Source organism: Carica papaya, chromosome 2 (assembly GCF_054855325.1).
Source record: "Carica papaya isolate Zhongbai chromosome 2, ASM5485532v1, whole genome shotgun sequence".
Lineage (NCBI taxonomy): Eukaryota > Viridiplantae > Streptophyta > Magnoliopsida > Brassicales > Caricaceae > Carica > Carica papaya.
The window spans coordinates 37,228,768-37,254,980 of NC_142310.1; the positions used below are offsets into that span (position 1 = coordinate 37,228,768).

Below are 26,213 nucleotides of genomic sequence, written 5' to 3' on the forward strand. Positions count from 1 at the left end.
TTATGAACGAATTTATTATAATTTTAAAACTATTTACTGTTTAATTGTATCTTAATGTTCAACCAAAAATGACAGGATACAAGGTTTATCATACTATGAACTGAGTCTTGAAATCAAACTCATGCTAGTTGATGTATATTATTAAGTACCCATATTGACATTGTTTTCAGAATTTTGATGTTAAAATTTGGAGAACAACTTCACCACTTTTTGTTTAGGAGTCTTAGTTTTTGTACTTTATTTGGTTATCCACAATGTAAGTGATTATTTTGTCAAACATAATATTTTAAAATTTTAGTGATTTAACTCAATTCATTTGTATATACCTAATTCAATCAATTTCATTCATTTTCACAATTGTAGATTTTATATTCTAATGGAGAAAAAAAAAAAACTAGGAAACACATAAATAACTTAAAATATCAAAATAATTATATTTCAAATTCTAAAATTATATACTACATAAAATTCAGGATCGTGTATTTTGTTAATTTTTTCATTTTCATTTAATTTTATTAACATAAAATAATACTTATAATTGAATATATTAAAAAATATATTCAATTTAAATTACAACAATAACTGAATTTAAGCTTTTATGGAAGAACGTTGCCCTTTCTTCAACGTGACGCGAGCCCAAAGCCCACCCCAAGTCACGCGAGCGTCCTGTCGTATCTATAAATACGTTTGCTCCTAGGGTTTGCTTGCTCTGGCCTCGAGTGTGCGACGGAAGAGACGCCGTATCCGCCTTTGAAGATTAGAAGGTGATATTTTGTGGAGTTATCTCTTGTTATTATCTCTTTCTGGGTCCATATAGAATGAAAAGCTTAACGTGCTAAGAAAAGGGCTGAGGCAAAAAGGGGAGAGCAGAGATGTGAATCAGTGGCTCCGAAATACCTGTAGGTTCTCTGCAGGGTGCCCTGCCTTCACAAAAAGCCCTAAACTAAACATCAAAATGGCATCATAGTACGGGTTTTGTGCTAATGTGGGTAGTTTTGGAGTGTATTTTTGGGTAATCTTATGCCTAATCTTACTCCCCTTATCTACCCACCATTGTTTTCGTCATAAACCCGCCTCCAAACGCCATTACATTGTTTTTTTTAATGGAGATCTTTCATCCAACTTGCTCTGTTTTATTCTTCGATTTTTGTTAATTGTTAAAATTTAATCCAAGGGGATCTTTTATATCATATCGATTACCTACTGAGACAGTGAATTACACGAAGATCAATACTTTGGATTAGATTTTATTTTGCTATGCTAATTTTGGAAAGTAAAGTTACAGTGAACAAGTTTTTTGAACTGGTAATAAGGAGATAATTTGGACTTGTTTCTTCATAATCATTAGATTTCTAAAAGAGGGGAGAAATGGAATGAGTAATTCGCGAAAATAATAATAATAATAATAAAGAGAAGAAATTAGGTTCTCGTAAAAGTTAAAAGACCAGAGTGAAATGGAATCATTCTGAGGACTTACATGCTGGAAAGTTAAAAGGCTCAGATCAACTGCACTAGCATTCCCGTCTTGAAATACAAGTAGTTATTTCATACCAATAGGTCACTGTTGCTGCGGCAAATTATGTAGTGAAAGTAAGAACAAGCAGTGAAATACAAGTTATTTCAGACTGATGAAGAACCCTGTATGGCAAATAAGTCCGTCTCTAAAACCCAGTTCTCAATCATCGTCTGAGAAGTCAATGGCTGGTCGGTAGGCACCAAATGCCCAGCTCTTAACACTATAACATGGCTCAGATTTATCCAACTCTGCACATAACCAGCAACCTCGCCATTCACTTTCAAAAACTTCCTCTCAGCGTTCAGAAACTGATTTATCCCTTCCCATTTCATCGTCCTCACCCAAGCTTCAGTTGACACCACGCCATCTCTCAAATCATAATGCCCTTGATACAACAACACTCTGGTGTTTTTCACCAAGTACTCCACCATGAATTTAACACTCTTCATCACATCCTCGTGTAATGCAGCCCCAACTGCATCGCTGCATTCCCCAAAAGCAATTGCCTCATTCGCTTTCAACGCCTTCTTCACCTCTGAGTAACCCAATAGAGCAGTGACCAAATCGGTTCTATAAGGAGTCTTTTTGCTAAAATCATAAAGAGTTGCCAAACCAGTCATGTTTTGCAGCAAATCCAGGACTCTGTTTCTTGCTTTTGTTGCCCCGCTCCAGTTCCCAACTCGCACTAGCCTGACTGACTCATCTTGAGCTCGCTCCAATTCTTCCTTCTGCCTTTCATTAATAAACCCAGAAAAGTATGCGTTGACGCCGTGAGTGGCGACCTGCGTTTCAGGATCTGTTAATCCGTTGCCTATGGCTACGCCTTTCAAATTCACAGCAACTTTGTCAGGAGAGACTAGCCCGTTTTTCTTCAAAATGTAATACCCAAGTGCGGGAATATACTTTCCCGCATAACTCTCACCTGTGATATAAATTGGGCGGTTTTTGAAAACGGGATCTAATTCAATGAATCTCGTGATAGCGGCGTACAGGTGCTGAGCAACAGCTGTTTGATTTCTTGGAATCTCTTCAGTTGTAGCTGCCAAACTAAAGCCAGTGCCAATTGGGCTATCAAGGAAAAGGAGTCCAAACAAGCGGTTCCATGGACTGGGATTGGGTTCCAGATAGAGTTGTTCTGTCTTGTTATGGACGTGGGAGTGAACACGCCACGGACCGAGCTCGAGGAAGTTGCCGATCATGGAGGAGCAGCCAGGGCCTCCCTGGAGCCAAATGAGGAGTGGGGTTTCGGAGAGAGGGGAAGGTTCTTGAGCTTCATAAAATGTGTAGAAAATGGCGGAACCTGTAGCGGGATTCACCGGAAGGTAGCCAGATCTGGTGGGGATGGCTTCACTGGGAAAGAGAGGAGGCGAAGTGCTTAGGATACGATGAAGGAAAGAGAATAGAAGATGGAGCTGGAGGAGGAACCGAAGGCTTCTCCTTGCTGTTGACTCCATTGCTGATCGTCCTAGCACTCATCGGGTGTGTAAGACTTAAATAAGTGCCAAACGAATCTTTAGGTTTTGGGTAAATGGAAAAGTGATAAACACGGTTTGTCTCAATGTCTACGTGCTGTCATTTCCTGGTTTTGATCGGGTTTAATATGTCAGATCCTTCAGATTAATTGATTTTTTGACATCTCTTCTAATGAGAGTCGAGTTGAAATAGATAATATGTCAATGAAAAATTTAACTACTCATCTTTACATCTCCTTGCATACCAAAAAAACCAAAAATATATGAGAGTACTTGTTGGTGTTATGGTTTTATACTTGGTATAATTTCAGATATTGCAAGCTTTCTTCTGATTGTAGCGTGGAGCATTTTATTTTATGTATCAACTTAAATAATGACATCAAACATATGGAAAACACACACAAAAAATTATTGTTAAGGACTCACTTCACACAGCTACTCGGTGACCTCATTGCCCAATAGTAAAGAGTTCTCTTTTGCCGGGTTCATTTGAATCGAAGAAGACAAAAACGAATGGGAAGGAGAAAAGAGGATGTCTATTTGGCTTACATGTGACATCTACATGGAAAAAAACCAACCACAACAAGTGTCATGCGTGTTGAAATTAACAGGGTCAAGTGTGTTTAACTTTTAAAAAATGAGCATGATTTTATTCTTTAAACATTTATCAATAGTGCAAAGGTCCCTATAACATTTCAAAATTTATGAATGCAAATAACATAATCACTATTTTTAAGGACATTCCTTCAAAAAGAAAAACTGTTTTTGAGAGTAAAAACTAAATAATCTGACATCTTTTAATTAATAAGAAGTTTTAATTATTGTTTATAATTTTTAATTTCTGGATTTATTATATTTTAAAACACATTTAATAAAAATGATTTTGAAGTTTTAGATAAAGATGAATGAAAACTTTCTTTACTAAATTCTTAAATAAAATTTATCTAAATAGAACGTTTTTAAAAATTTAAAAATTAAAGAGAGATATTTAATATAAGTGCATTTATTATATATATATTTCTTAATTTATTTTAAGGTTCCCATTTTATTTAAGTCATCATACTCCAGGCCACAATCTTCTGCGACCCGGCTGCCAAAGCCAGAGCTGCTCTTCTTATCCGATCAACTCTACCTACATTCGTATGTTTTATCAGTAATGGTTTGTCCCGTCTCTTGTTTTCTACGATACACTGACAACATTTACAGAGCTGGCGTGTTTGGCGAAAAGTTGCAAGCTTTCTGTGTTTGTGGGGAGGGAAACGCTGCGATTTATTAACGCACGCAACGTGTTCGATACAATATCTCAACGGTAACTTATTAACTGCGCTTCAATTTTCAGGCGCACACCTTTTAAAAATCAGCAATCAAGATGCTATACGATGGATTCAAGGAGATATTAAAGATTCAGAAGTTCCGGAGGATCGCATCTTATACTGGATTCTATTGTTTTGTTGCGGTGCTGAGTTATGCTTACACAAACAACACGTGAGTCAGAATTAATATCAAAGCTTATTTGTAACCCTTGTGTGACGTTAAACTGTACTGGGTTATGATGTTTTACATTTTTTGTTCCTCTTTTTACATTGGTTTCTTTGTTTTTTTTTTCCCCTTTTTGGATTTTCTGTATCTAGTCTTATTCTTTGTTGGATTTTGTTGTTTGTATTGTTCATGTTTTGTGGTGGATTTTGGTGTTGCAGAACGAGGGCAGGGTATTCTAGAGCTGATCAATTCTATGCGTCTTACCCAGCTGGAACTGAGCTTTTAACCGACACAGCTAAGGTCAGGTGGTCTTTTGAGAAAGTAATGAATGACATTTTGTTGGTGTTGGTTTTGGATCTGACCTTATGTTGTTAAATCTGTAGTTGTATAAAGCCGCGCTTGGCAATTGCTTTGAATCGGAGGAATGGGGCCCGATTGAGTTCTGCATAATGGCAAAACACTTTGAGCGTCAAGGGAAATCACCATATGCATATCATGCAGTAAGTAGCATAATGCTAGTTATGGATTATTACATTCTTTATTCAGTTGCAGACAGAAAAAGTATATACATATGCATATATATATGGCATTTTTCCTGTCTTTATATTTCGGTTTGTTCCTTTCAAGCATGCAGATATTGTTGTACTGTGTTGAGTGTCAATTAAAAATTGAGCTGCTAAACTAAAATTTGATTTGTGATGCTTGTGAGTAAGTGTTCTCTTTGCATTAAAAACCATTACAAAACAAGTCATTCAGAAATGAGAAATTTCATTAAAGTAAATTGATTTGCTCATTTTCATTAATAAAAAAAGTTGTGTTGCTTAATTAAACTTGGTATCTGATTGTCAGTGATATTACTTTTGTTGGTTGCATATGGTGGTTCCTTCAAACAATTGCCGAAAATCACCTCAAGCTTGTCTGTTTCTCTCAATAACCAACCTCAAACACTATTATTTATTGATCTTGGATCGAACTTGAGCTTCAGCTTTATTTTGAGACAGTTTTTGCTTTAAGCTGAAGTATGATATCATAGTTTTTCTTCTCAACTGAACATGTGCTCTTCCTTAATGCAAGAACAAGATCCTCTTGTTTTCTGAACAAAATTTTTGTTCCACTTAACCAAAGAAATCCCATGTTAATTTATTCTTTTGTATCCTTGGTAGCTAGTATGTAAGCCATGGTTTCAATGAAGATTTTCAAACATGTAGTTACTTATGATGTATTCTAAATCACCACTTTATATAAACTAATACAAATCCACAAAGTCGAAGCATGCGTCGGCACATATGGTGAACACCTATAGAGGAGATGAATACATGATCAAGAAGGCGTATGGTCTTCACAACTTAATGATAAACTAAAATAAAAACAATAACATAAATAGAATAAATATTCATAATAGTTTAACTCCTGGAGGGGCTGAATTAGGTGATCAAAGGTAGGTGTATAGTCTTAAAAAAAAGTTATTACAATAAAAATAATGATAACTAAACTAACAGCAAGAAAGTAAATGGAACAAGTATTATAATGGTTTGGACTTCAGATCTCTGCATCTACCATTTTGACTAACTTTTATCAGCTCAGTTAGAACCAATTTCTTACATATTCAATGACTTAGAACGAATTTCCTAAGTTTAGACTCCCACTAGGTCTAAAATAATACATTTTAAATTGGTTTAGGCGAAACTTACTACTCAAGTCTAGTATTAGAATCACTCAAACAAAGAAAAATATTGAGATCTCTTGAAGTCTCGGTTACACAATTTTTAAGCACAATAATTCTTATTCACTTCTCTCTTCCAAGATTACTTTTTGTTCTCTCTAGAATCTTGTTGTGTTTCTAGCCAATGGCTCCTATATATAGAGGGGAAGAACCTCAAAATATGGAAGAATGAATCCAAAAATTAAGTTCTCAGCAATGGAATTATTAGGTCCTTCTATTTCTTCAAGTAAATTATGGGATCTGATAAAAGCATTTCCAGTTGCTAGTCTAAACAAGGAATTTGGTATATATAATTCAAAAACGTTACTATAAATCTGAATATTCATCTTGCATAACCTTCTCTAACAGCTAGCAGAGTTAAGGACTTTGAATTAACAAAAATCTGTGTCAAATTTCAAATCATCATCATATATTCTCCAATGGCTAGTTTCTTTTAGAATTTCAAGAGCAACAAAAACACAGTAGGTTGGTGCTTTGCTCTACATTTGAGAGGTGACATTCTTTTTTTTTTCCTTCTTTATTATTTTTATATTGTGGTAAAATAGAGGTGTTTGACCTGTGTTCTAAAGGGATTGATTGTGGAAGGTACACTTAGCCTTTAATGGTGGATTACATGGGAGCCAAATCTTCACCTTAAATCCTTCCAGTCATCAACCTACTCCTTGATTGTCTTCATTCTAATGGAACTTGCTTGGTTTTGTTCTTTGAATTACCTTTTATTCATTATTTCGCTGTTATGCTTATCATTGTTTGAAGGTGGAGGGTTGAGATTGAGCATAATGGTTGAGTCTGGAAATGGATAGCATGATATTTGCATAGTTCTATTTCCATTCTGACTTCTATCCTCTGCAGCAATATATGGCACACCTCCTTTCCCTTGGACAACTTGATGGAAGCGGTTAGGGGGAGATATCAATCAACAGGCAGTTTACAAATTAACGTCTCAGGGAAAAGTTTTCAAATCTATCAACAAGGGAAGAGTTGATGAAATCTGTGATGCCACTGCTGCTTTCACTTAGTAGATGAACGGAGTTAAAACATCCTCACTAATCCTATTTCTCTTTTCTTTCCCCTCATTTCTGTTGGTACTCATATCTGCACTTGTTAGGGTACCTGTAAATGTTATATAAGCATGCCATTTGGTATTTCTATTAGCTTAGCTAGGGCCATTTGCTCAAGCCAATTTGAACTGAAAATTGCCGCAGTCCCAGGAGATTAAGAAAAAATTTGTTACATGCTTTTAGCATACATGATAAAGAAAATAGCATTACATGCGATAATATGATCTGGCAATACAATTAAAAGTTATGTGTTCCCATCAATCATGCTAATGTTTACTTTTTCTATAATTAGTATAGGACAATATATATTTACAAGTCATAGCACGTGATCAAGGGCTTTCATGCTCTTCAGAATGCTGAAGCCTGAATCTTGAATGATAATGCAATTTCATTAAGAAGAAAAATATCCCATGGTTCATGAGCTAAAGTAGATTTCTCACTTAAACCAACCACTCTTCTCATACATCATTACTTCCTTATCAAAAGAAGCGATCGATATAAGATCACTTAACCCATACCTCACGGTCTTTTCTTATTACAGCTCCACATGTTGATGCAGTGAAGCTATTACTCTTGAAGAGGCATGGGTGCCGCTTAGGTTTACCAGATCTTTTCTGCGGAGCCAATGTGCTTGTAGGAGTATATTGTATTCCTACTAACTCCTGGAGTTTTGCTGGACTCTTAAGGCTTGCACGTGTAGCTGAAGAGGTATTATGCTTCTCTGAATGACTATTTTCATCCATAATCCCATCTTTGGAAGAGCAGACACGCTCCCTGCAGAAAATAACAGGAAAAAGTTACAAGGACAAAATGTAACTAACTAGATAGAACAAGTTTCTTTCCCAACTTTTCACCTGGGCAATGACGCATACTTCCTCTGTAGCACACAGCATTTTCCACTCTTACCGAAATCTTCCTCAAGGTATGCAAATTGTTGCTTAAATTGATCAACTCCACTGTTTATCATAATGAATACTCGTCAAAATAGTGCTTCTATGGACAAATATTTGACATTCAGGGCTACAAGAAAATGAGAGCTAATCTTGGCTTGATAGTGACAAAAATTGTACAGAAAGTGCTTTTGCAAAGAAATGGCAATTTCATTTTATTTAGCAAAATGGAAAAAGGCAGGAGTGAAACAGAAAATTCATTTTCACATCAGCTGCGAGGATTCCACAATTTAGTTCGATATAATTAAACCATCGGGAGGACACATATTCAAGTGCCTGACCTTGGATACATGAAGCTAGTCTCATCTGCACCTTGAAGGTATTCCTGCAGCATGTGCGGATGGTACTCCAAAATCTGTTGGTTTGTAAATTTAGATGTTGTAAACACAGGGTAACAGGGCAAGAATCCAACTCAAACAAGAAACGGAACATAATAAATCTGAAACAAGCATCATTGCAGGTGACTGTACCTCTTTATAAATTAGCTCCCTTACATCCTCTTTTGTCAATTTCCTCCTTTCAAATTCAAATTCAAGTTTTGAAATGGGTTTCCTGGATGGTTCATAGTTCAAGTTTGCCAACCCCCGAAAGTACGGGTCAGCTAATGCCTTCAGAAAGAGATTCATTGCCAGGCCCATGAAGGAGACATAAAGTCAGTTCAAACAGATTCAAGCAGGTAACAAAATATAAAAGAAAGCAACAAAAATACCAGATTTTGCATTTTACCTCTTCAGCAGTTGGACGATCTTTAGGATCAAATGCAACCAAACGTTCAAGTAACCGGAGAGCCAATGGATCTACATCAGGAAATCTTCTGGAGAAAGGAATTGGTGGCTTCTTCCTCATGTTATTCAAAAATATCCTAGCCTTCTCATTACGAATCTGCAGTATTGTAAAGATGATAACAAACAACTTTAGAATAAAAAATTAAAGTTCAATTAAAGAAAACCATTCAACATCAGTGACAAGCTTAGATAAAATATTGACCCTCAAAAAAAAAGAACAAACCCTTGCAATGGATTCAGGGGAAGGAGTGCCAAGCAAATCAGTCACAAGTTCCAATTGATTTACGACATTCTTCCCCGGAAACAAGGGTTTTCCTGTTAGCAGTTCTGCAAAAATACACCCTATGCTCCAAATATCAATCGCAGGGGTGTACTGCAAAAACAAAAGATTTTAGAGAAACTACCACTGAGGTCTTAAAGCAAGTTAGCCCATAATAATTCAATACAACTCATAACAAAGAAGTGAAAATAATAACTCTTGCTGAAGAAAATAATCCATTCTGAGATTAAGAAAAAAAGGGAAATCAAGGTGAACCATTACAGATAATTAATCTCCAGTAAATTTACCAAAGACATAAAGATACTAGACGGAAGCAATTCCATTCTTCTTACTCAAAGCGCTTGCAAATGAGAAATAGAACTTCATGTATTAACATTGCTGTGAGAATAAACTGATAAAAAACCATGAATCACTTCTAGATTTGAAATTCATGACCTTAAGCTTTGATGTCCTATGAAAAGATTTGTTGACTGACAAATTATCCTAAAACCATAAGCAACAATCTAATTTTATTTTTTACATTATATTTTAATATGTTGTGTTCTGCTTCTCCATGATGATATACAATGACCAAACAAGAAAGTAGTTAAACATTTCAGGACTATGGTACAAAGAGATAGCCAAAATTTTAATCACACTTTGCATTCTCCTTCTATGGAAATGGAATTGCATCTTAGAAATTCTCATAACATGGACAACTACATCTTGATGGTGAAGACACAAAAGAGGCGCTCAAGGAAAAAAAGAGCCTCAAGGTAAACCATTAAGATTACTAGTAGCTTGCAGTTCACCTCATAACAGAGAAATAGCAGAAATGACCATAAACAGTTCAGAGGTATTTCAATTGCCTGCAATATCAAGGTGCTACCATATTCTCCTTTTTAATCAATTCTGAATTGAATATACAAATGAACATATTAATACGTTGGGTCAAACTAGGATAAGTTATCATACATTTATTGATAGTTATGGTTAGATTTCTAAAATTGAATTTAAACCCTTCAACTAATTTTATGAACTTGATATGCATATCTACTTTTATTGAATTTAATGATAAAACAGAATAATTGTATGCTTGGAAAGAAAAAATGAATATACTCAAGAGCACTAAGTGCGTGCAACCCGATTACAACTATTCACAAATCAATCAAAATATCTATAAGGTTCCTTAAATCCTTACTAGAATAAAGCCGATGAACCTTAATCAAAAAGCGAGTTATCATACACCTAGTTTAAACCAAGTCATCATAAACATTTTCTTAATAATATACTTACATTGGAGAAGAATGACCCGCAGAGCTCAGGAGCACGATACCATCTAGTAGCAACATAATCCTTGGCAAAAGCAAAAATGAGGTTAGCACACCTACACACACACGTGCAGACACACCCACAATAGAATTTATCAAATGCTCTATTTCTTTAGCACACCTACACACACACACGTGCAGACACCCACAATAGAATTTATCAAATGTTCTATTTCTTTTTCAAGTGGTTTACATGTAAAAAGGAGCTGAAAATATTGAAATAGCTTCGAAGATATAGGAACATTAAGGAGATACGTACAGTCCAAAAAATGGCTGAAGGCGCATTGGTAAATGATGGACGAGCCAGCCCAAAATCACAGATCTTGAGTTTGCAGTCCGCATTAGCAAGGATATTTTTCGGTTTTATGTCTCGATGGAAAACATGAGCTATGAATCAAGAATAGAAAAGAAAGCAATCAGCGTCATTCTTGAAGTGGAAAAAGAAAGAGCATAAAAAGGAATTCTAAAAACAAGATAAAGAGAAACCGAACCTGTGTGTATATATTTTAGAGCACGAAGAAGCTGGTACAAGAAGAATTGATGATGAGCAGGAGTGAGATCATCATTTACCTTTATAACGTGATGAAGGTCTGATTCCATCAACTCAAAAACAACATATATATCTTTGAATTCTTTCCGACAAGGAGGTAGCATTATATGCTTGATCTCAACAATATCTGGGTGACGTAACAGCCTAAGGAGTTTGATCTCTCTTAGAATTCGTGTAGCATCAGAAACACGCTCGAAGATGCCAGACATCTTTTTAATGGCAACTTTCTCCCCTGTATGTGTATCTATTGCTGATGCAACTACACCATAGCTACCTTTGCCAACTACTTCTTGTATTTCATATCTACTTGCCTCACCATACTCGGTGAAAAAATCTTTGTCAAACATGATCTGTATTAGATCAGATGTAAGAACAAACACATAAAGAAGTAACAAAAAATTGATAGAAGTGAATTAAATTATCCTACTGAAATGTCAGTGCTCTGGAAGGAAAAAAAATCTAAATGTACATTTTGTTGGACAGCAGTATTTACATACAGCTTCCACTCAAATGAAGGGACTACGGAGGGGAAAAGAGAATAACGTTATTGCATTTTTTAGATTTCGTTTTTGTATGTTTAACTTGTAAAGACATCAAAGCGATTCGGGAATCCTGTGCTGAACAGAGAGCAGAATGACTCAAGAAATTTGCAAAAGAGATGGGCAAATTGATAATAAAACTGAAAATAGTAATAAACAGCCATTATATAATTTGGTATCCCACATACAATTCAAGTGGACTTCCTAAAGATGGAACAGCACATCCATTCTGATACCCTTGAGATAGTGAACGTAAATATTAGCTAAGCAGTAAACAGCCAATTAAAGCCGGAACTTTCCTTCTGTTGGCTTGTTTTTTCCTGTAAGCATAAGCGAGTACAAGATTCTAAGACTAATTTGTTACATTCTGTAAATGCAGGGTCATAGCGCCAAACTGTAATCTTCATGGCCGCAAGTTCCAAACACTGAACAGGGTTGAAATCAGTGTCCTGTTAAAGCAGCAAACTGCTAGAACTATGAAAGAGAGATGCAATATTCACCACATGATATAATAATCCAACTCTAATTTCCAAATAAACTAAAAGTCAAACATGTGCGCAAAGGCCGGCATCATATAATATTTCAGCATATACAAACGCAGGTTCATGACTGTTTTGAGAAGTGTTTAGCCCCCTATCATTCGTGAATAAAACCAGGAACATACGCAAGATAAAACTTGTAAAAAAATTAATGTTAAGAGAATCGATATACGAACCTCTGAGTAGCGTACTGTTTCTCCACCCAAACTAAAAATGAGGAAGAGAAAGTTGTTCCACGAATCTCCTAGCGAGAAGAAAACGACCGAAAGAGACCCGATAAGAAATGACAGCATACAAACCTTTCACTGTATATAATAAAATATGAAAACCCGGAAATACACGGTTTTAAATTTTTAATTGATCAATTAAAAGCTTCGAAATATTCATATGGGATAAAATTTAAACATGTCAACTGGACTGTTGCCGTAAATAATCAGAACATATATATCAGAAAAGAAATATGTTAAATCCAAGAAGTCATAAATCTAACGCGGCAATTTAAAAATGGTATAGAATTAAAAGAAAAAGGAGAGAGAGAGAGAGAGAGAGAGAGAGAGAGAGAGAGAGAACTCGAATGGGAGAGAAGACGATAGATTAAGACAAACTAGATCAGTTGGGGAAAATGACAGAACTCAACAGGGGAATAAAAGCAATATCTTTCCACGAATTGCGAGAACCTTGTCTTATCCCAAAATTCATGGATCCAGGCAGAACACTGAGGTGTAGAGAGAGAGAGAGAGACGATTTGGTGGTGGCAGACCGTTAAACAGACAAATGCAAGCGAGCTAGTGATCGATCAATCAGTGGATCAGTTACGCATCACTAGGAGAAGTAGAATCCAACGGCGATGACTCCTGATTGCTCCGCCTTTGTTGACGCTGATCAAAATAGGAGCTGCAATAGCTCATATGCGATCTGCTACTTTAACGACCGTTAAAAATAAATAAATAAATAAAAAGAAAATATACAAAATAATATTATATAATAACAACCGTATTTTGCAGATTCATTCTCTGGGCTGCGTTGCATCTGATCATTTCCCCGAGCATAAAAAAAATCAAATATTCTGTCAACCGGACCATGTCCATACCAGAACATCGCGACGCCATGTTGCTGTGGAAAGTGGGCCCTACATGCCTATCATTTGACACGCGTCTTGCGATGACATCACCATCACCATCACCAGACCACAATCTCTTCTAAATCCAGTATCCGTCCACCCATCCCGTGGTTTTTAAGTTGTGATACAGACCACCAATTCCTTTTTGCGTTCAATTAAAGTAGCAAATATATTTGAATTTCACAAAATAATCTTTTTATAAATCTACAATACGTTCGATTCAAAATATTTTTTTGGGGTAAAATTTATTTTCCTAGATATATGCTTTCTCATCATCTCCTCCCATTGAAGCACAAGTCTGGCACCGGGTTCCAAAATTATTCTCTTCCCAGAAAATATCATCGAATGGACACTAAGAACCGGATGTTGTTAGGATTTTGACCAGCATAATTTTGAGAAAGAGACAGATTCCGCTCATCACGACACGCAAATTTTAATATTTAAATCTCATCTACTAAAATTACTCATCACTAGAAAAAGAATATGACATTTGCATGTTCTTTCCCGCCATGTCCATCCATTTCTTTGGCTAATGGAAATAACCTTCACCAGTTTCTGACAAGCCAACTTTCTGTGCCAATATATTCAGATTTTGTTGATAGTGTAACCCATGAATTCACTTGAAAATATGCAAAAGACACACCGATCTTATGGTATTATAATATATCTGGTGACTAAAATGATTTCCATCAAATAGGATTTGAAAAAATGGCCTACAGATTATACAATCTCCCCCTTGTTCCCGTATACATACACATACACCCACACATAAAATACTATCCGCTACTCTTGATTCAGGTGCAACCAAAATTGATATTCTTCTTTCTTTCCATTACCACTATGATCTACTCTTCTTCCCTTGTGTTTGAGTTTTTTTCCCAATAATTACCTGTTGGCTTCTCTCTGATTCTACTGACCACACGCATCCTTCTATGCACGCACAGCTTGTTCCAGTTATGATTCAGCATGTCCCGAGGCCAAACCCCTCTATTCTCTCTCACTAGGTTTGCTTCCAGCTCACCTATTGCCAAAACAAAATGATGCCCAATCATTATTCTGACAAGGAAGACTTTGCATCTCACCCAAATTGTTTGTCCTCTCTGGTAAATTCCAAATGAGCTGTTTTTACCTTAGATTTGATTACTAAATTTTCAATTTTATTTATGATCTATAAGTTTTATACTCTTTCATAATTAAAAATTAATTATAGTCATTTAAGAATTAAAGAAACTCGTTATTGATAGATTCTAAATTTCTCTTTCATAATTTTTTAACAAAAAACTAAAAGCAACAAATCACGTTTACATTATAATTGTAAAGTTTTCAGTCTTAAATCCTCCTGCCAGTAAACAAAGTTGGTGACTACGAAAACCAGCTGAACTTAGCTCATTGGACCGATATAATGGTACCGACCTTGGCGATATCAGCTTGTCATTTAGAAAGCAGTCGCAAAGTCTTTTTTTGGGATAAAAGCATCAAAAAATGAATTTCCTTTTTCCACAAAGATTTATTACAATTAAGTAACAGTCTAAAAGTTATGTTCTAAACTGCCAAGTCAATGTACAGAGGACGAAGACCTAACATGTTCCTTCTCAAAAAATAATAAAAAACAAAAAACAAAAGAACAGAACAAGACCAAATTCCATCGGTTCTATTAGAAACACAGAGAAAACTACAAAAGCACACTCAAACCATTCACCACTTTGTGGATTTACATTTAGCAGCTTTTCCATCATCCCTGAAATAAGGACTGAAGGTTCTCATAACTTCCTCATATGTTAGCCTCTTGTAGTCGACAGCCTGCGTGATCATGGATTACCAAGACTATCAAGCTAGCATAGTATATCGATACAAAGAATTCTAAAACCGTGGCCACACTTTAGAACAAATTTTGCAAAATGACCTTCATATAAATTTTTTTGTAAAATTATAACATATTTCAAATTGCATCAATTTAACAGAATTTGAAATGTGTTTCTTTCATAGAACATCTTTTGGAGTTCTATACAGAATTTTATGTAAACATAATGCATTCTAATACAATTTACATCCTTTTATACTTAACTAAAATTTGATAAAGCCTGAACCCCCAATTTTAATATATAAAATTCTAACCCATCCCCAGAACAAATTTATTTTTTTCCGACCCTACCAAGTCTCCAATAAAACTGATCCAAGTCGAATCATTTATAAATATAGTATATATAAATTAAATTTAAAATTTTATTTTTAATTAAAAATAAAGTATACGTTTTTATATATACACCAAACTAAAATATATATTATATGTATTTCAATTAAAATTACAAAATATATTATATAATCAGGTCGCATTTAAATAGTTTTGTTTTTGTCTCATGTGTCCCGAATTACTCAATTTTTTTTTTTTTAAAAGACAAATCGTAACAGATCAGTTCAAGTTTATGTTTTGAAAGTTTATGGTTCTTAGCTATCTTTTTTTTTAAGAACCATAACATATTTTAAACTTCATTAATTTTGATAAAATTTAAAATATACTTTTTAAAGATAAAATTTAAAATATAAACTCATCTAGAATAGAATTTTTATATTTAGTTTTAAGATGATCAAGTATTAAGACTCACAGTAATTTATATACCTCATAAATAGCTTTTTCTAACATTATAGAGAACTAAATAAAAAATCTAAGATAGTATCAAAATCTATAGCTTAGTTTTGACCATTATTCCATCGCTATTCTCTATGCCCTATCTGCTCATGTGAGATCTAATCTCACACTGACAAGTATAATGATCTATAGTAATTTCTATATTTTAAAAAAGAAAAAAAAGAACCGTTGCAGCATATCAATTTTTATTGAGCAACTCTTCTTAAAACCATACGGTTTCAGGTAATAATCTAATATTTACAAATGAACTGCATGACTTTAATGAATCCATTTGTTTCAAGCATATCATAATGAAACTCCTATTGCTAACCTGGTCAATAACTTCTTCTGGGCTCGCCCATTTCCACTCTGCAAATTCAGGATCAGCTTCACCATTTCCCAAATTGATTTCACTGTCGTCATTTGTTAACCTTGCTAGAAACCTGTAACCATCAGAATATGTTATCAGGTGAGAAATATATTATTGATAAGGACATAGTGAATCTTCCAGCACTTTTTCTACCTCAGAAGTATATATAAACTGTTCAGGTAACAGTTATCAGTAACTACAGATAACTTAATGAAAATCGTTGGTTTATAATTCTATGGGCAGCTTTTCCATAAATCACATGTTTTAGATTGTTACCTACATGTAGGTACATATATATACATATGTATAATAAATAAGTTTTTAGATGAAGTTTGATGGCTGGATGCTGTTTGACTTCATTATTCACAAAGAAGGTGGTCAAAGTAGCTTTATCTCAAAAAAAAAAGTGAACAAAGTAGCTACCACCATGCCTGCAAATCGAATTGGCACTTTGCCATCCTAGTCTTCCAATGACTTAACTTCCATAGCTTCACCCAAAAAGGGGAACATAATTACGAAGATGGTCTCAGCTCGTAAGTAATTCAATTGAAAGCTTCATTGTTTATGCCGGGAGAGAGGACCAAAAGCCACTGATCTACACAGAAAGGGACCAGGAGAGGTGTTCTGTAATCAAGTGAAAACAGGTTCATGAAGCAAAGCTATTCAAATGGTTTCTGAACCCCACTCTAAACCTTACCAAGAAAGGAGAAATAAAAAGCAGTTAACAGGAGAAAGAACAAGTTCATGGGTTCTAGAGTTCAACCAGCCACTAATTTTTTTGAGATAAAACAATGTATATTAAGTATAAGACACCAAGGGAGTGTCGCCCCTATACAAGGTAATTAGTTAAAACATCAAAGACCTTTCAAAAATTATCCCACCCATATAAATCATGCCCTAGAATTAGAATCCCAAAAGTATGAATCCACCTATCTTTAATCCTGCCCAAATCCCCGGTACGCCCATCAAACGCTCTATAGTTCCTCTTTTCCCAAATCACCCAAAATATAGTTAATGGTATTAGATTTACAATTTTCGATTTCTTCCAAATCCCATTTCATGCCCAAAGCTCATTCTTGACAAAACCCCCAATAACCCAATTGATACCCAATGACCCGTATACCATATACCATACAATATTAGTCAGCGGACACCAAAGAAGAAGATGATTGCAAGATTCCGCCGCTTCCTTACATAAATAACAACCATTGACCGTAATATGACCCCTTCTCATCAGCTTGTCAACAGTGAGAATACATTCTCGACCAGTTTTCCAGGCAAAAAAAAGCAATTCTCGGAGGCCTCTTCACTTTTCAAATCTGTAAAGCCGGAAAACTCTTACCATCGACATCACTGTTGGCCAAGTAATCATAAAAAGACTCAACAGTAAAAACACCATCTTTCTTTAATTTTCATACAGCCTTGTCCTTGGAAGTTTCCAGGTGTACATCGGCCAATATCTGTAGAAGCAAGGTAAACTCCTCAACCTCCCATCATTGAGGTTTCTAGTAAAATAAAAGTCCCATCCACTCCTCCCATCAACCCCTCACCACATTTTTCCTTAAAGTTAAAGCATAAATTTTTGGAAACTGCTCACTAAGTTTTCCCCTCCCAATTCACTCATCCTCCCAAGAATTAATGATACTTCCCCTCTCGAGTTTCCACTGAATACAGATAAGGAACTGGGAATGCCCCAAACTGATCTTCCTCCAGAGCCCCACACCATAAGGCTTAACCACCTCCCTATCACTCCATAACCCAACAAGTGTCCCCAACTCACCTCAATGACCCGACTCCACAACCTCCTCTCCTCAGATAAGTATCTCCACAACCACTTCCCCTATAAGGCTCTATTTAGACCCACCATAGACCGGAGACCCAAACCACCCCTACTAACCGGTTTTTTCACTTCTTCCCATTTAATCAAATCATATTTTCTACTCCTCTCATCATCCTCTCATAGAAATCTACATTGAATATTTTCCAATTTCTTAGCAACTTTAACAGGAATAGTCAATGCTGATAAAAAATAAATAGAGAGATGGATAAAGGTGTTTTTTGATAAGTGGTAACCTTCCCTTTTTTGAAAAAATTTCTTTTTCCTCCCTGCAAGTCTCCTCTGAAATAAGTCAATCACTGGCCCAAGTTCTCATATATTCAAATTTAGCTCCTAATGGTACACCCAGGTAGTTAATAGGCAACTGCACTGACTTGCAACCAAAAACCTCTGCCAACCTGTTGCCATCACCCCTATTCCCCAACTTCACCAGTTCAAACTTAAACAAGTTTATATTCAACCCAGAAACAACTTGAAAACAGAGAGGCACACATCTAAGATTCAGGATCATCTCCTCCTCTGGTTGTCAACCAGCCACTAAATAGTCCACAAAATCCAGGTTTCTTGTTACTTGCAAGGAAATATGCATAGGCCTTGCTTCCCTTACACTTACAGCCAAAATTTTTCAAGAAATAAACCCCCCAAAGACAGACAACTTTCATCACATGTTTCCATCCAATGACATGTCCATCACCAGTCTATTATATCTCAGAAAGCAATAAACTGAGCAACACTACAAGGAACAGGAGTTCAAACTTTCTATTCACACATACTCCCATTCCTCAATTTTATATCACATATTCTTCTTCCTTTTTGTATTACAATTTCTTGTTTAAAATTGATTTCTATTTTCACGGACTCGCATTTCTTTCCCAGAAGAAACTTTCCATATAATAGATTTTTTTCAGGCAAATGATTTTATTTGTACTAAATACGCTTATTCACACATACTCCCATTCCTTAATTTTATATCACATATTCTTCTTCCTTTTTGTATTACAATTTCTTGTTTAAAATTGATTTCTATTTTCACGGACTCGCATTTCTTTCCCAGATGGAACTTTCCATATAATAGATTTTTTTCAGGCAAATGATTTTATTTGTACTAAATACGTTTATTAAAGCTTTCATCACATTGTTATACTGAAGATAAGGAAATACCAAAACTACGAAAGGATGGTGAGAAGAATTATCTTGTGAACCTTAGGGAGTGAGGGCAGATGAGAGAGGAAGAAAGAGTACACACACCACTTCTGTGCCTGACCATGCCATTCACCCCCCCATAGACGATTCACTTTGGCTTTCACAGCGGGAGGGAAGTCATAAGTCAACCAATGTGGTACCTGCAACCATAATCTTAATTAAGAAAATGAAACAAAAAAGGGTTTCTGATATCACACACCTAAACACATCTTAAGCTTGCACATGATTCTTGACATAAAATACTTTATTTTCTCACAACCTCCATCACCTTGGTACAGTAGTTTAAACAAAGTCAAAAAGATTCTTTCAGAATATATCACAAAACCACAGATATGGAAGAGAAATTTTATTTCTCGTCTGATATTCTATTCGTCTAAGAAACATAAACATAAACCTGAATTTGAATCCCATTCTTCGCATTTGGATCACAATATATGCACCTCACAATTAATAATTTATTACCATCAATCAAACCCTTCAATTAAAAATATAATTTCACAAACTACAAAATCCATAGGGAAACCACCCATGAATATGTATTGCCAGTGCCATAAACAGCGTCAAACCGCTAATTTAAGTAAAAGAGAACCATCATTCCACAAACCTCTGCAATAATTTCGGCAGAAACAATTCCAGTTTCTTCTTGCAATTCCCTAATGGCTGCTGTCTTGGGATCCTCACCATCTTCAATACCACCCTGAGTTACAATCCGAAAACTGAGAGTCAAATTCAACTCTAGGATATACAGACAACATAAAATGACTATGTTATACTGTACTTGCTGAATGGCCTAAAACAAAGCACCACAAGGAAGATGAGAAGTCATGAGAATAAGACCAAATTTCTTGGTGGATAGGGAGGGCAAAGTAATCTCAATGAAGACTTTGAATAGTATCAAATGAATCCAGCCCAATGGCAAGCCTTTAATCTCCTTAAAAATATGGCTAACTCAAATTGGAAATGTTACCAAAATCAAGAAAAGCACATCAACAATCACCTTCACACTTATAATGTTACTGCAAGGAACAAATTAATGTACCTCCTATCCTCCACCACCACCTCACATAACAAATAAAGGAAAACTTTGGCAACTTGATCATGATGCTGTCAGTACCAAGTGAAATGCATGGCTGACCAGGTGAAATGTGCGGCTGATGTGTCATTGGGGAAATGTAGGGATTGTCTGATCTTAATTGTTTTTTTCTCTTCTCTCCCTACTAGAAGCAAATAAATAGGGCAGAGGAAAATTGAGGGAATATAGAAAAAACAAGAAGTCTAACAGACATCACAGCTTTTCTCTTTACAACAATTCCTCCTTTTTTTTCTGTATTTTCAACCTTTCTTCTCCCTGAATATGCTCTTATCTTCTGCTAAAGCCTTTAATACTGTAACTCTTCTTATTCCTTAGTTTCTGCATGCATCAAGCCAGGTTCCTAACAACTTGGTACGGGAGCCATTTCGACCTTGGTGATTATGCTTTCTCCTTTTGCATCTTCCTTCTAATTGCTTTTCTTTTCTCCAGTTTCTCCTTCCGTTGTTTCTGTTCTAATATACTTCAACCTAAAAAAATGATGAACATAAGATCAAACTTCCAAATTGATTCATGGGAAGAGAGCAAATACAGGCGGGGGCACCTAATCGAGGAATTGACGAGGATGCTGCAAACAAGCTACAAATAAGATCAAAGTTCCAAATTGATTTCTGGGAAGAGAGCAAATACAGGTGGAAGCACCTAATCGAGGAGTTGAAGAGGACGCCGCAAACATGCTGGAGGTTTTTTCTCTCCGTCTACACCAGCTTCATCCAATGTGAATTTCCAAGGCTGGACACAGCTTCAATTTGAGCAGAAAGCGACTCCAACACAGAGCTTCAACAATAATAGGAGCCGAGTGAAGGATGTTTGGTATATATCAAATATCACATTTACAAATTAGTATTGTTCTAAATTGGTAAGCAGATCTAAAAGATCAGGATGTTAGTGGATTAGCTTCAGGTTAACATGAATCCTTGAGGACAAGGACTATTTTCATGGAGGGAACAATGTCCGAAACGGGTGAAATGTATGACTGATCAGGTGAAATGTATGACTGATCTGGTGAAATGTATGGCTAAGGTGTCAATAGGGAGATGTAGGGATTGTTTAATCTTAATTGTTTTTGTCTCTTTCGTTCCTACTAGAGGAAATAAATAGGAGCAGAGTGAAATTGAGGGAATATAGAAACAATCAAGAAGTCTAATAGAAATTACAACTTTTCTCTCAATAACGGTTCATCCTTTCTCTTCTGTATCTTCAACCTTTACCCTTCTCCACAGATAGTTGAGGAATTAAAATTTCCACAGTTGGATGCAACTCATAACAAGGCTAAAAAATCTCAACAATTTTGTCCGCAACCTCCAGGCTATGCTGCAATGTAGGAAAAGGTGGAGTGGGTTTCACTAACTATAAAGCACATTACAAAGACATCTAGAGACAATGCACGATGGGGACGATGGAGTTGGAGCATTTCATTTGTGTTGAACCTCAGATGGATGGCTGTTCAAAAAAAAAAATCTGAACTCTGAAGGTACTGAAACTTTGCAAAAAGCCTTGGCAATATGGAAAGGAGGAGTGACTAAGGTTTTTTATGAGGTGATTGAACAACAACTTACAAGTATATATTCCTGATGTTTCAAGGGTCCAGGACTACTGTCTGGCTGAGGTGTAATGTTAACGGATTTTGATGTGGTTAATAGAGATGACATGTCGGAAGACTCCCTATCAGATAGGGTGTTGTGTGTAAAGTGGAAATCTCAAGCTGTTCTTCCCCTCCATTTTTGGATAAACATGGACACATGAGTATTGTGTTTGGCTGAAAGATTGTATAGCCTTGGAAATTTGTTGGCCAAAGGTTGATCCCCTACCAAAGTATCCTCCCAAAACATGACTCTAGTTCCATCTCCAACATAGAAGCACGTGAGTAGGGAAAAAATATTTAATCATTTTAAGGGTAATTTTCATTAATCACCTCAATTTGTTTATTTTATAAAGTTTATAAGCTCTTATAGAAAAAGTACCTCTACCAACTTCTAATAAACGACATTAAAGAACTTATAGACTACCTTACTTATAAGGGATTCATAACTACCAAAATTCCGCCAAATATTTTGAGCTCTTGAAGAGCTTATAATTTTCTTTTCAAAAAAAATATAAGCTAAGCCAAACATCATCTAGATGTGCATATGACTTTTAAACCCACTGCCTTACTAGTCATGTCTAGAATAGTTATGCATAGACAGGTCACTTCCATGATAAATTACACATTACGTCGGAAGTAACCAGGTAAAAAAATTAGTAGACATGAAGTCTTTACAATTTATACTTTTAACATTTTCATATCACTAGATAAGTGCTGTAATAATAACTAGTGTTTTCAGAGGAAACAGATCATCAACCAAGGTACCTGTGGCATCTGCCATGCTCCTGGGACATTCAACCTGGAAGCCACAAAAACCTGCAAGCAAATCAAAATTGTCAGCATTTCTTGAAATTCTCAATACAGAATGGAGAAAAGCAGATACACTGACTACCAACCATGCTTCTCCTGCATAAAGATTATGAATCCAAAATTACGGACAAATAAATGAGATTTGGACACATCTCAAAGAATTAAATCATACTACTGTTTCATTACAGATTCTTCTCTTTTTAATTTATGACCAACCTGAACAGCATAGATCCCTTGACCAAATTGTTAAGTAAGAGTAATATAATTTCTCCAGAGCAATCTCATTTATAGACAAAGTAAACAAATGGTTAATAAAATGTCTCCTCCAAAAGGTCTAAAATATTGTACATCAGTGGTATGGATTTGTAACTCAATCAATGAAAAAATTATTTGCTGAACTCAAACCCTTGAACATGTTCAAATAATTAAAGTTCTTACTGTTCCTTTGTGAAATTTGTTAAGAACAAGACCCAAGAAATACATGGATTAATCACCTACTCTAGGATATCGCACATGGATTAGTTGTTTGTAGTGTCTGAGATGGCTGAAAGAAATGTGTTTATAATGTTCTTTAATTACTTAAATTAAAATATTTTTAATAAATTAAGCAGTTATACCTTTTAAAAAAGTGTTGATTTCAAAAATAAGCGTATTTCTTTGTAGAAGTTACTGGAACATATATTACAAGTGTTTTACAATTTATAGCATTATATCATCATTAATTTTAAGTGGACATAAAAGAAGTCAGTTAAGTAAATCTATATAGATAAAAAAAAAAGAACCTGGTCTATTAGAAATCAGACATTTTCCTTCCTAAAGTTAATTTTGGTAACCTAATAACGTTAACTTACAGTATTATATTTATCATTAATTTTATGTGGATATAAGGAAGTTAAGTAAGTTTATTATATTAAAGATAGAAAGAACCTAAGCTATTAGAAATAAGAGGTTTTCCTTCCTAAAGTTACTTTTGGTAGCCTAATAAATGTTGTCTTCTTACCAAGGCAGCAATTTGGAGAAAGATACTTAAAGCCGCTTATATGCAGAAATAAGCAACCTCAGCGTCACCTTTTTTCCTAGAAGAATACAGGATTACGAGCCTATACATCCAAATGCTAATTTCGAATTTCCTTGTTTAACACGGCCACAAATCCGAAACACAGATGGTGATTACTGGCAAGATGTTTCTCCTCTAAACACTTTATTAAAAAAACGTAGTTCAAATGGTAATTAATTCAGAAACTTTTCTATCAAATAGACAAAGAAACCCACAAGAATCTTCCAGAGTTATGAAAATCTGAGTTGAATAACCAACTTTCAAGGGCCTTATTTTTTCTTTTTTGTTTTATTTTTGTTAGTTAGTGAGATCAAATCACTTGGCTAAATTTCTTTCCAACAACTTGCAAACAGGGTCAAACACAGCAAGTTACCTAACCAATTTTTCCCATTCAAAATTCATAACAGCTCCCTCTTCCATTCTCTTTCTCTCACCATTCCACATGTCCATACACGTAAAAAATCAAATTCGACACTCTTATGCACTCACTATACGATTCTCCTTCTTCACTAATCCGCTTCGTGCGATTCTACCACTGATTTTCAGGGAAAAATAAAAGAAAGAAGACAACAAGACAGAAAAAATTCTAAGATAGAGACAGAAAAAAAATCTAAAACTCGAGACAGAGTGAGGTGAAGAATCTGGACTGTACCTGATTATCGGAGTTTATGAGACAAACGCCGACGTTGGGGCGATAACCAGAGGGCAAATCCTCCATTGATGATTTTGATAACCGATAGGAATATCAGGCACTGCTCCTCAGAGCCAAAAGAGAGAGAGAGAGAGAGAGAGAGAGAGAGAGAGTGGAAGAGAGAGGAGTGGATGCCACGATCGCTATCAGAAATTCAGAGGGGAGAGAGAGCGTGGGGAGGGTTTATGGGAAGAAGTGACGCTGATCATGACAGGCGGTGAAAATGGGTGGCCACGACTCGTTTTATAGAGAGCACACGAGGCTGTTTCTTAGTTAAAAAGTCCAACCCCCTGATGATTCTTATCCTGCGCACCCCTCCTGTGCCAGGTTTCTTATTTCCGAAATCACGTAGGCTGTATTGTCAGGCGCGTGCCGCTGATCGAAAATGTTATAGGATGGGATGGTCCTTACATGTTCCTAATTTAGTTTTGTTCAACGAACGAGGACAAACTGGGATTTGTCTAAGTTTCGACTTCTCTTTATTACAAATATGAAAAAATAAAAAAAAAAATGAAAATGAGTTTAAAGTTTTAAGATCTAAGACAAACAGAAAGAAATTTTCATCTTACAGTGAGTCAACAATACGCCAAGAACAAGCAAATCCATGTTAGAACCATTGTCATGGCTGGATCAATAAATATTTTAAAAGAAGAAAATTTTGAGTTGCAGCGTTACTAGACAATTTTATTTGGACAATTTCTAAATAGAGGTGTGGTGTGATATATGTAAGTATAGCGCATAGGGGATTAACATCTGAGCCGGCGCGTGAAGAGCAGTCGATGCGGAGTCGCGGTGAAGCAGTTAGCGAGGGGGGGAGAAATTGCGAAGAAAATAGGTAAAAGACAGAGAAACCAAAGAGAGCCTAGTGGGCCATGGAAGGCGTTGACTTTATGAGTGCTGTGCAGAAGAAAGAGTAAGTGGGCATCGTTGACTTTTGAACGACGATTGTACGTTAAAGAGAGAAAGTGGGCCAGGATCTTTTTTTCTGATGATGAAACACATTAACCATGATCAAATAGTTTAATTAATACCGATTACCAATAGAATTTAATTAATAAAATAACAAGCTAATACTCCACCTCTAGTTCACAGTTGTCCTTCTTTGCTAATAAAGCAAATGTGATCTGCCGAGCTTTATGATATTTTATTATTAGTTTATTAACTTTTTATTAATATTTTATTTATTTTAAAATTTTATTATAATTTTTAATATGTGTTTGCAGACACATTTAAAACAATTTGTAGATTAATAAAACATACATGGGTGGTCAGAGCTACAGTGAATAAAACACCTTAGAGAGAAAATGTTTCATCCCCCTTATTTTCCTCGGTGCACATAACTTATATAGGATAATTTATTCTCCTATTATTATTATTATTATTATTATTATTAGTGCATAAACAACCTTAAAATAAGCTCGTAATTTTAACAAGTATTTTTTTATAAATATTAAGTTATTAAAGTATAAGACTAAATATACTATCAAGTAATAATTAAAATTTATTTATAATATCTCAAGTGATAATGCGAATTAATATATAAAAAATATGTTTATGAATATATCTTGTATAATCAAACTGATTTTAAAATTTAACTTATTGAATTTTATAAATAAAATA

General features: G+C 35.3%; 4 protein-coding genes across 16 annotated transcripts; 1 reads left to right on the forward strand and 3 right to left on the reverse strand.

The window, feature by feature from the left end:
- Window positions 1-1,381: 1,381 nt before the first annotated feature.
- On the reverse strand, window positions 1,382-3,177 carry SCPL50 (serine carboxypeptidase-like 50). Its single transcript, XM_022040619.2, has one exon. The coding sequence runs from the start codon at window positions 2,968-2,970 to the stop codon at window positions 1,621-1,623; it is 1,350 nt and encodes a 449-aa protein (XP_021896311.2). The 5' UTR covers window positions 2,971-3,177; the 3' UTR covers window positions 1,382-1,620.
- Window positions 3,178-4,013: 836 nt separating this feature from the next.
- Window positions 4,014-8,376, forward strand: LOC110813467 (uncharacterized). Of its 5 annotated transcripts, none has more exons than XM_022040620.2 (5): window positions 4,014-4,128; window positions 4,328-4,473; window positions 4,686-4,767; window positions 4,851-4,967; window positions 7,043-8,376. In XM_022040620.2, exons 2-5 carry the CDS (start codon window positions 4,358-4,360, stop codon window positions 7,091-7,093), a joined length of 366 nt encoding a protein of 121 aa, XP_021896312.1. In that variant the 5' UTR covers window positions 4,014-4,128; window positions 4,328-4,357; the 3' UTR covers window positions 7,094-8,376. The 5 variants fall into 5 exon arrangements, 4 of the variants coding, with proteins under 4 accessions (XP_021896312.1, XP_021896313.1, XP_021896314.1 ...); XM_022040621.2 differs by having other exon boundaries at window positions 4,018-4,147; XM_022040622.2 differs by having other exon boundaries at window positions 4,021-4,141.
- On the reverse strand, window positions 7,622-13,106 carry MPK17 (MAP kinase 17). 8 transcript variants are annotated; one of them, XM_088214613.1, is made up of 12 exons: window positions 12,775-13,106; window positions 12,381-12,448; window positions 11,854-12,090; window positions 11,068-11,476; window positions 10,836-10,963; window positions 10,542-10,601; window positions 9,210-9,359; window positions 8,928-9,083; window positions 8,672-8,809; window positions 8,483-8,556; window positions 8,106-8,207; window positions 7,622-8,025 (listed from the first exon to the last, which is right to left on the reverse strand). In XM_088214613.1, the coding sequence occupies exons 4-12, from the start codon at window positions 11,471-11,473 to the stop codon at window positions 7,755-7,757; spliced, it is 1,485 nt and encodes a 494-aa protein (XP_088070739.1). In that variant the 5' UTR covers window positions 11,474-11,476; window positions 11,854-12,090; window positions 12,381-12,448; window positions 12,775-13,106; the 3' UTR covers window positions 7,622-7,754. The 8 variants fall into 8 exon arrangements, with proteins under 8 accessions (XP_088070739.1, XP_021896302.1, XP_021896303.1 ...); XM_022040610.2 differs by lacking the exon at window positions 11,854-12,090 and having other exon boundaries at window positions 12,882-13,105; XM_022040611.2 differs by lacking the exon at window positions 11,854-12,090 and having other exon boundaries at window positions 12,775-13,105.
- Window positions 13,107-14,799: 1,693 nt separating this feature from the next.
- On the reverse strand, window positions 14,800-24,998 carry NUDX25 (nudix hydrolase homolog 25). 2 transcript variants are annotated; one of them, XM_022040547.2, is made up of 6 exons: window positions 24,555-24,961; window positions 22,801-22,851; window positions 19,965-20,057; window positions 19,406-19,500; window positions 16,282-16,393; window positions 14,800-15,124 (listed from the first exon to the last, which is right to left on the reverse strand). In XM_022040547.2, exons 1-6 carry the CDS (start codon window positions 24,618-24,620, stop codon window positions 15,020-15,022), a joined length of 522 nt encoding a protein of 173 aa, XP_021896239.1. In that variant the 5' UTR covers window positions 24,621-24,961; the 3' UTR covers window positions 14,800-15,019. The 2 variants fall into 2 exon arrangements, with proteins under 2 accessions (XP_021896239.1, XP_088070745.1); XM_088214619.1 differs by lacking the exon at window positions 19,965-20,057 and having other exon boundaries at window positions 19,406-19,496; window positions 22,797-22,851; window positions 24,555-24,998.
- Between the last annotated feature and the right edge of the window lie 1,215 nt (window positions 24,999-26,213).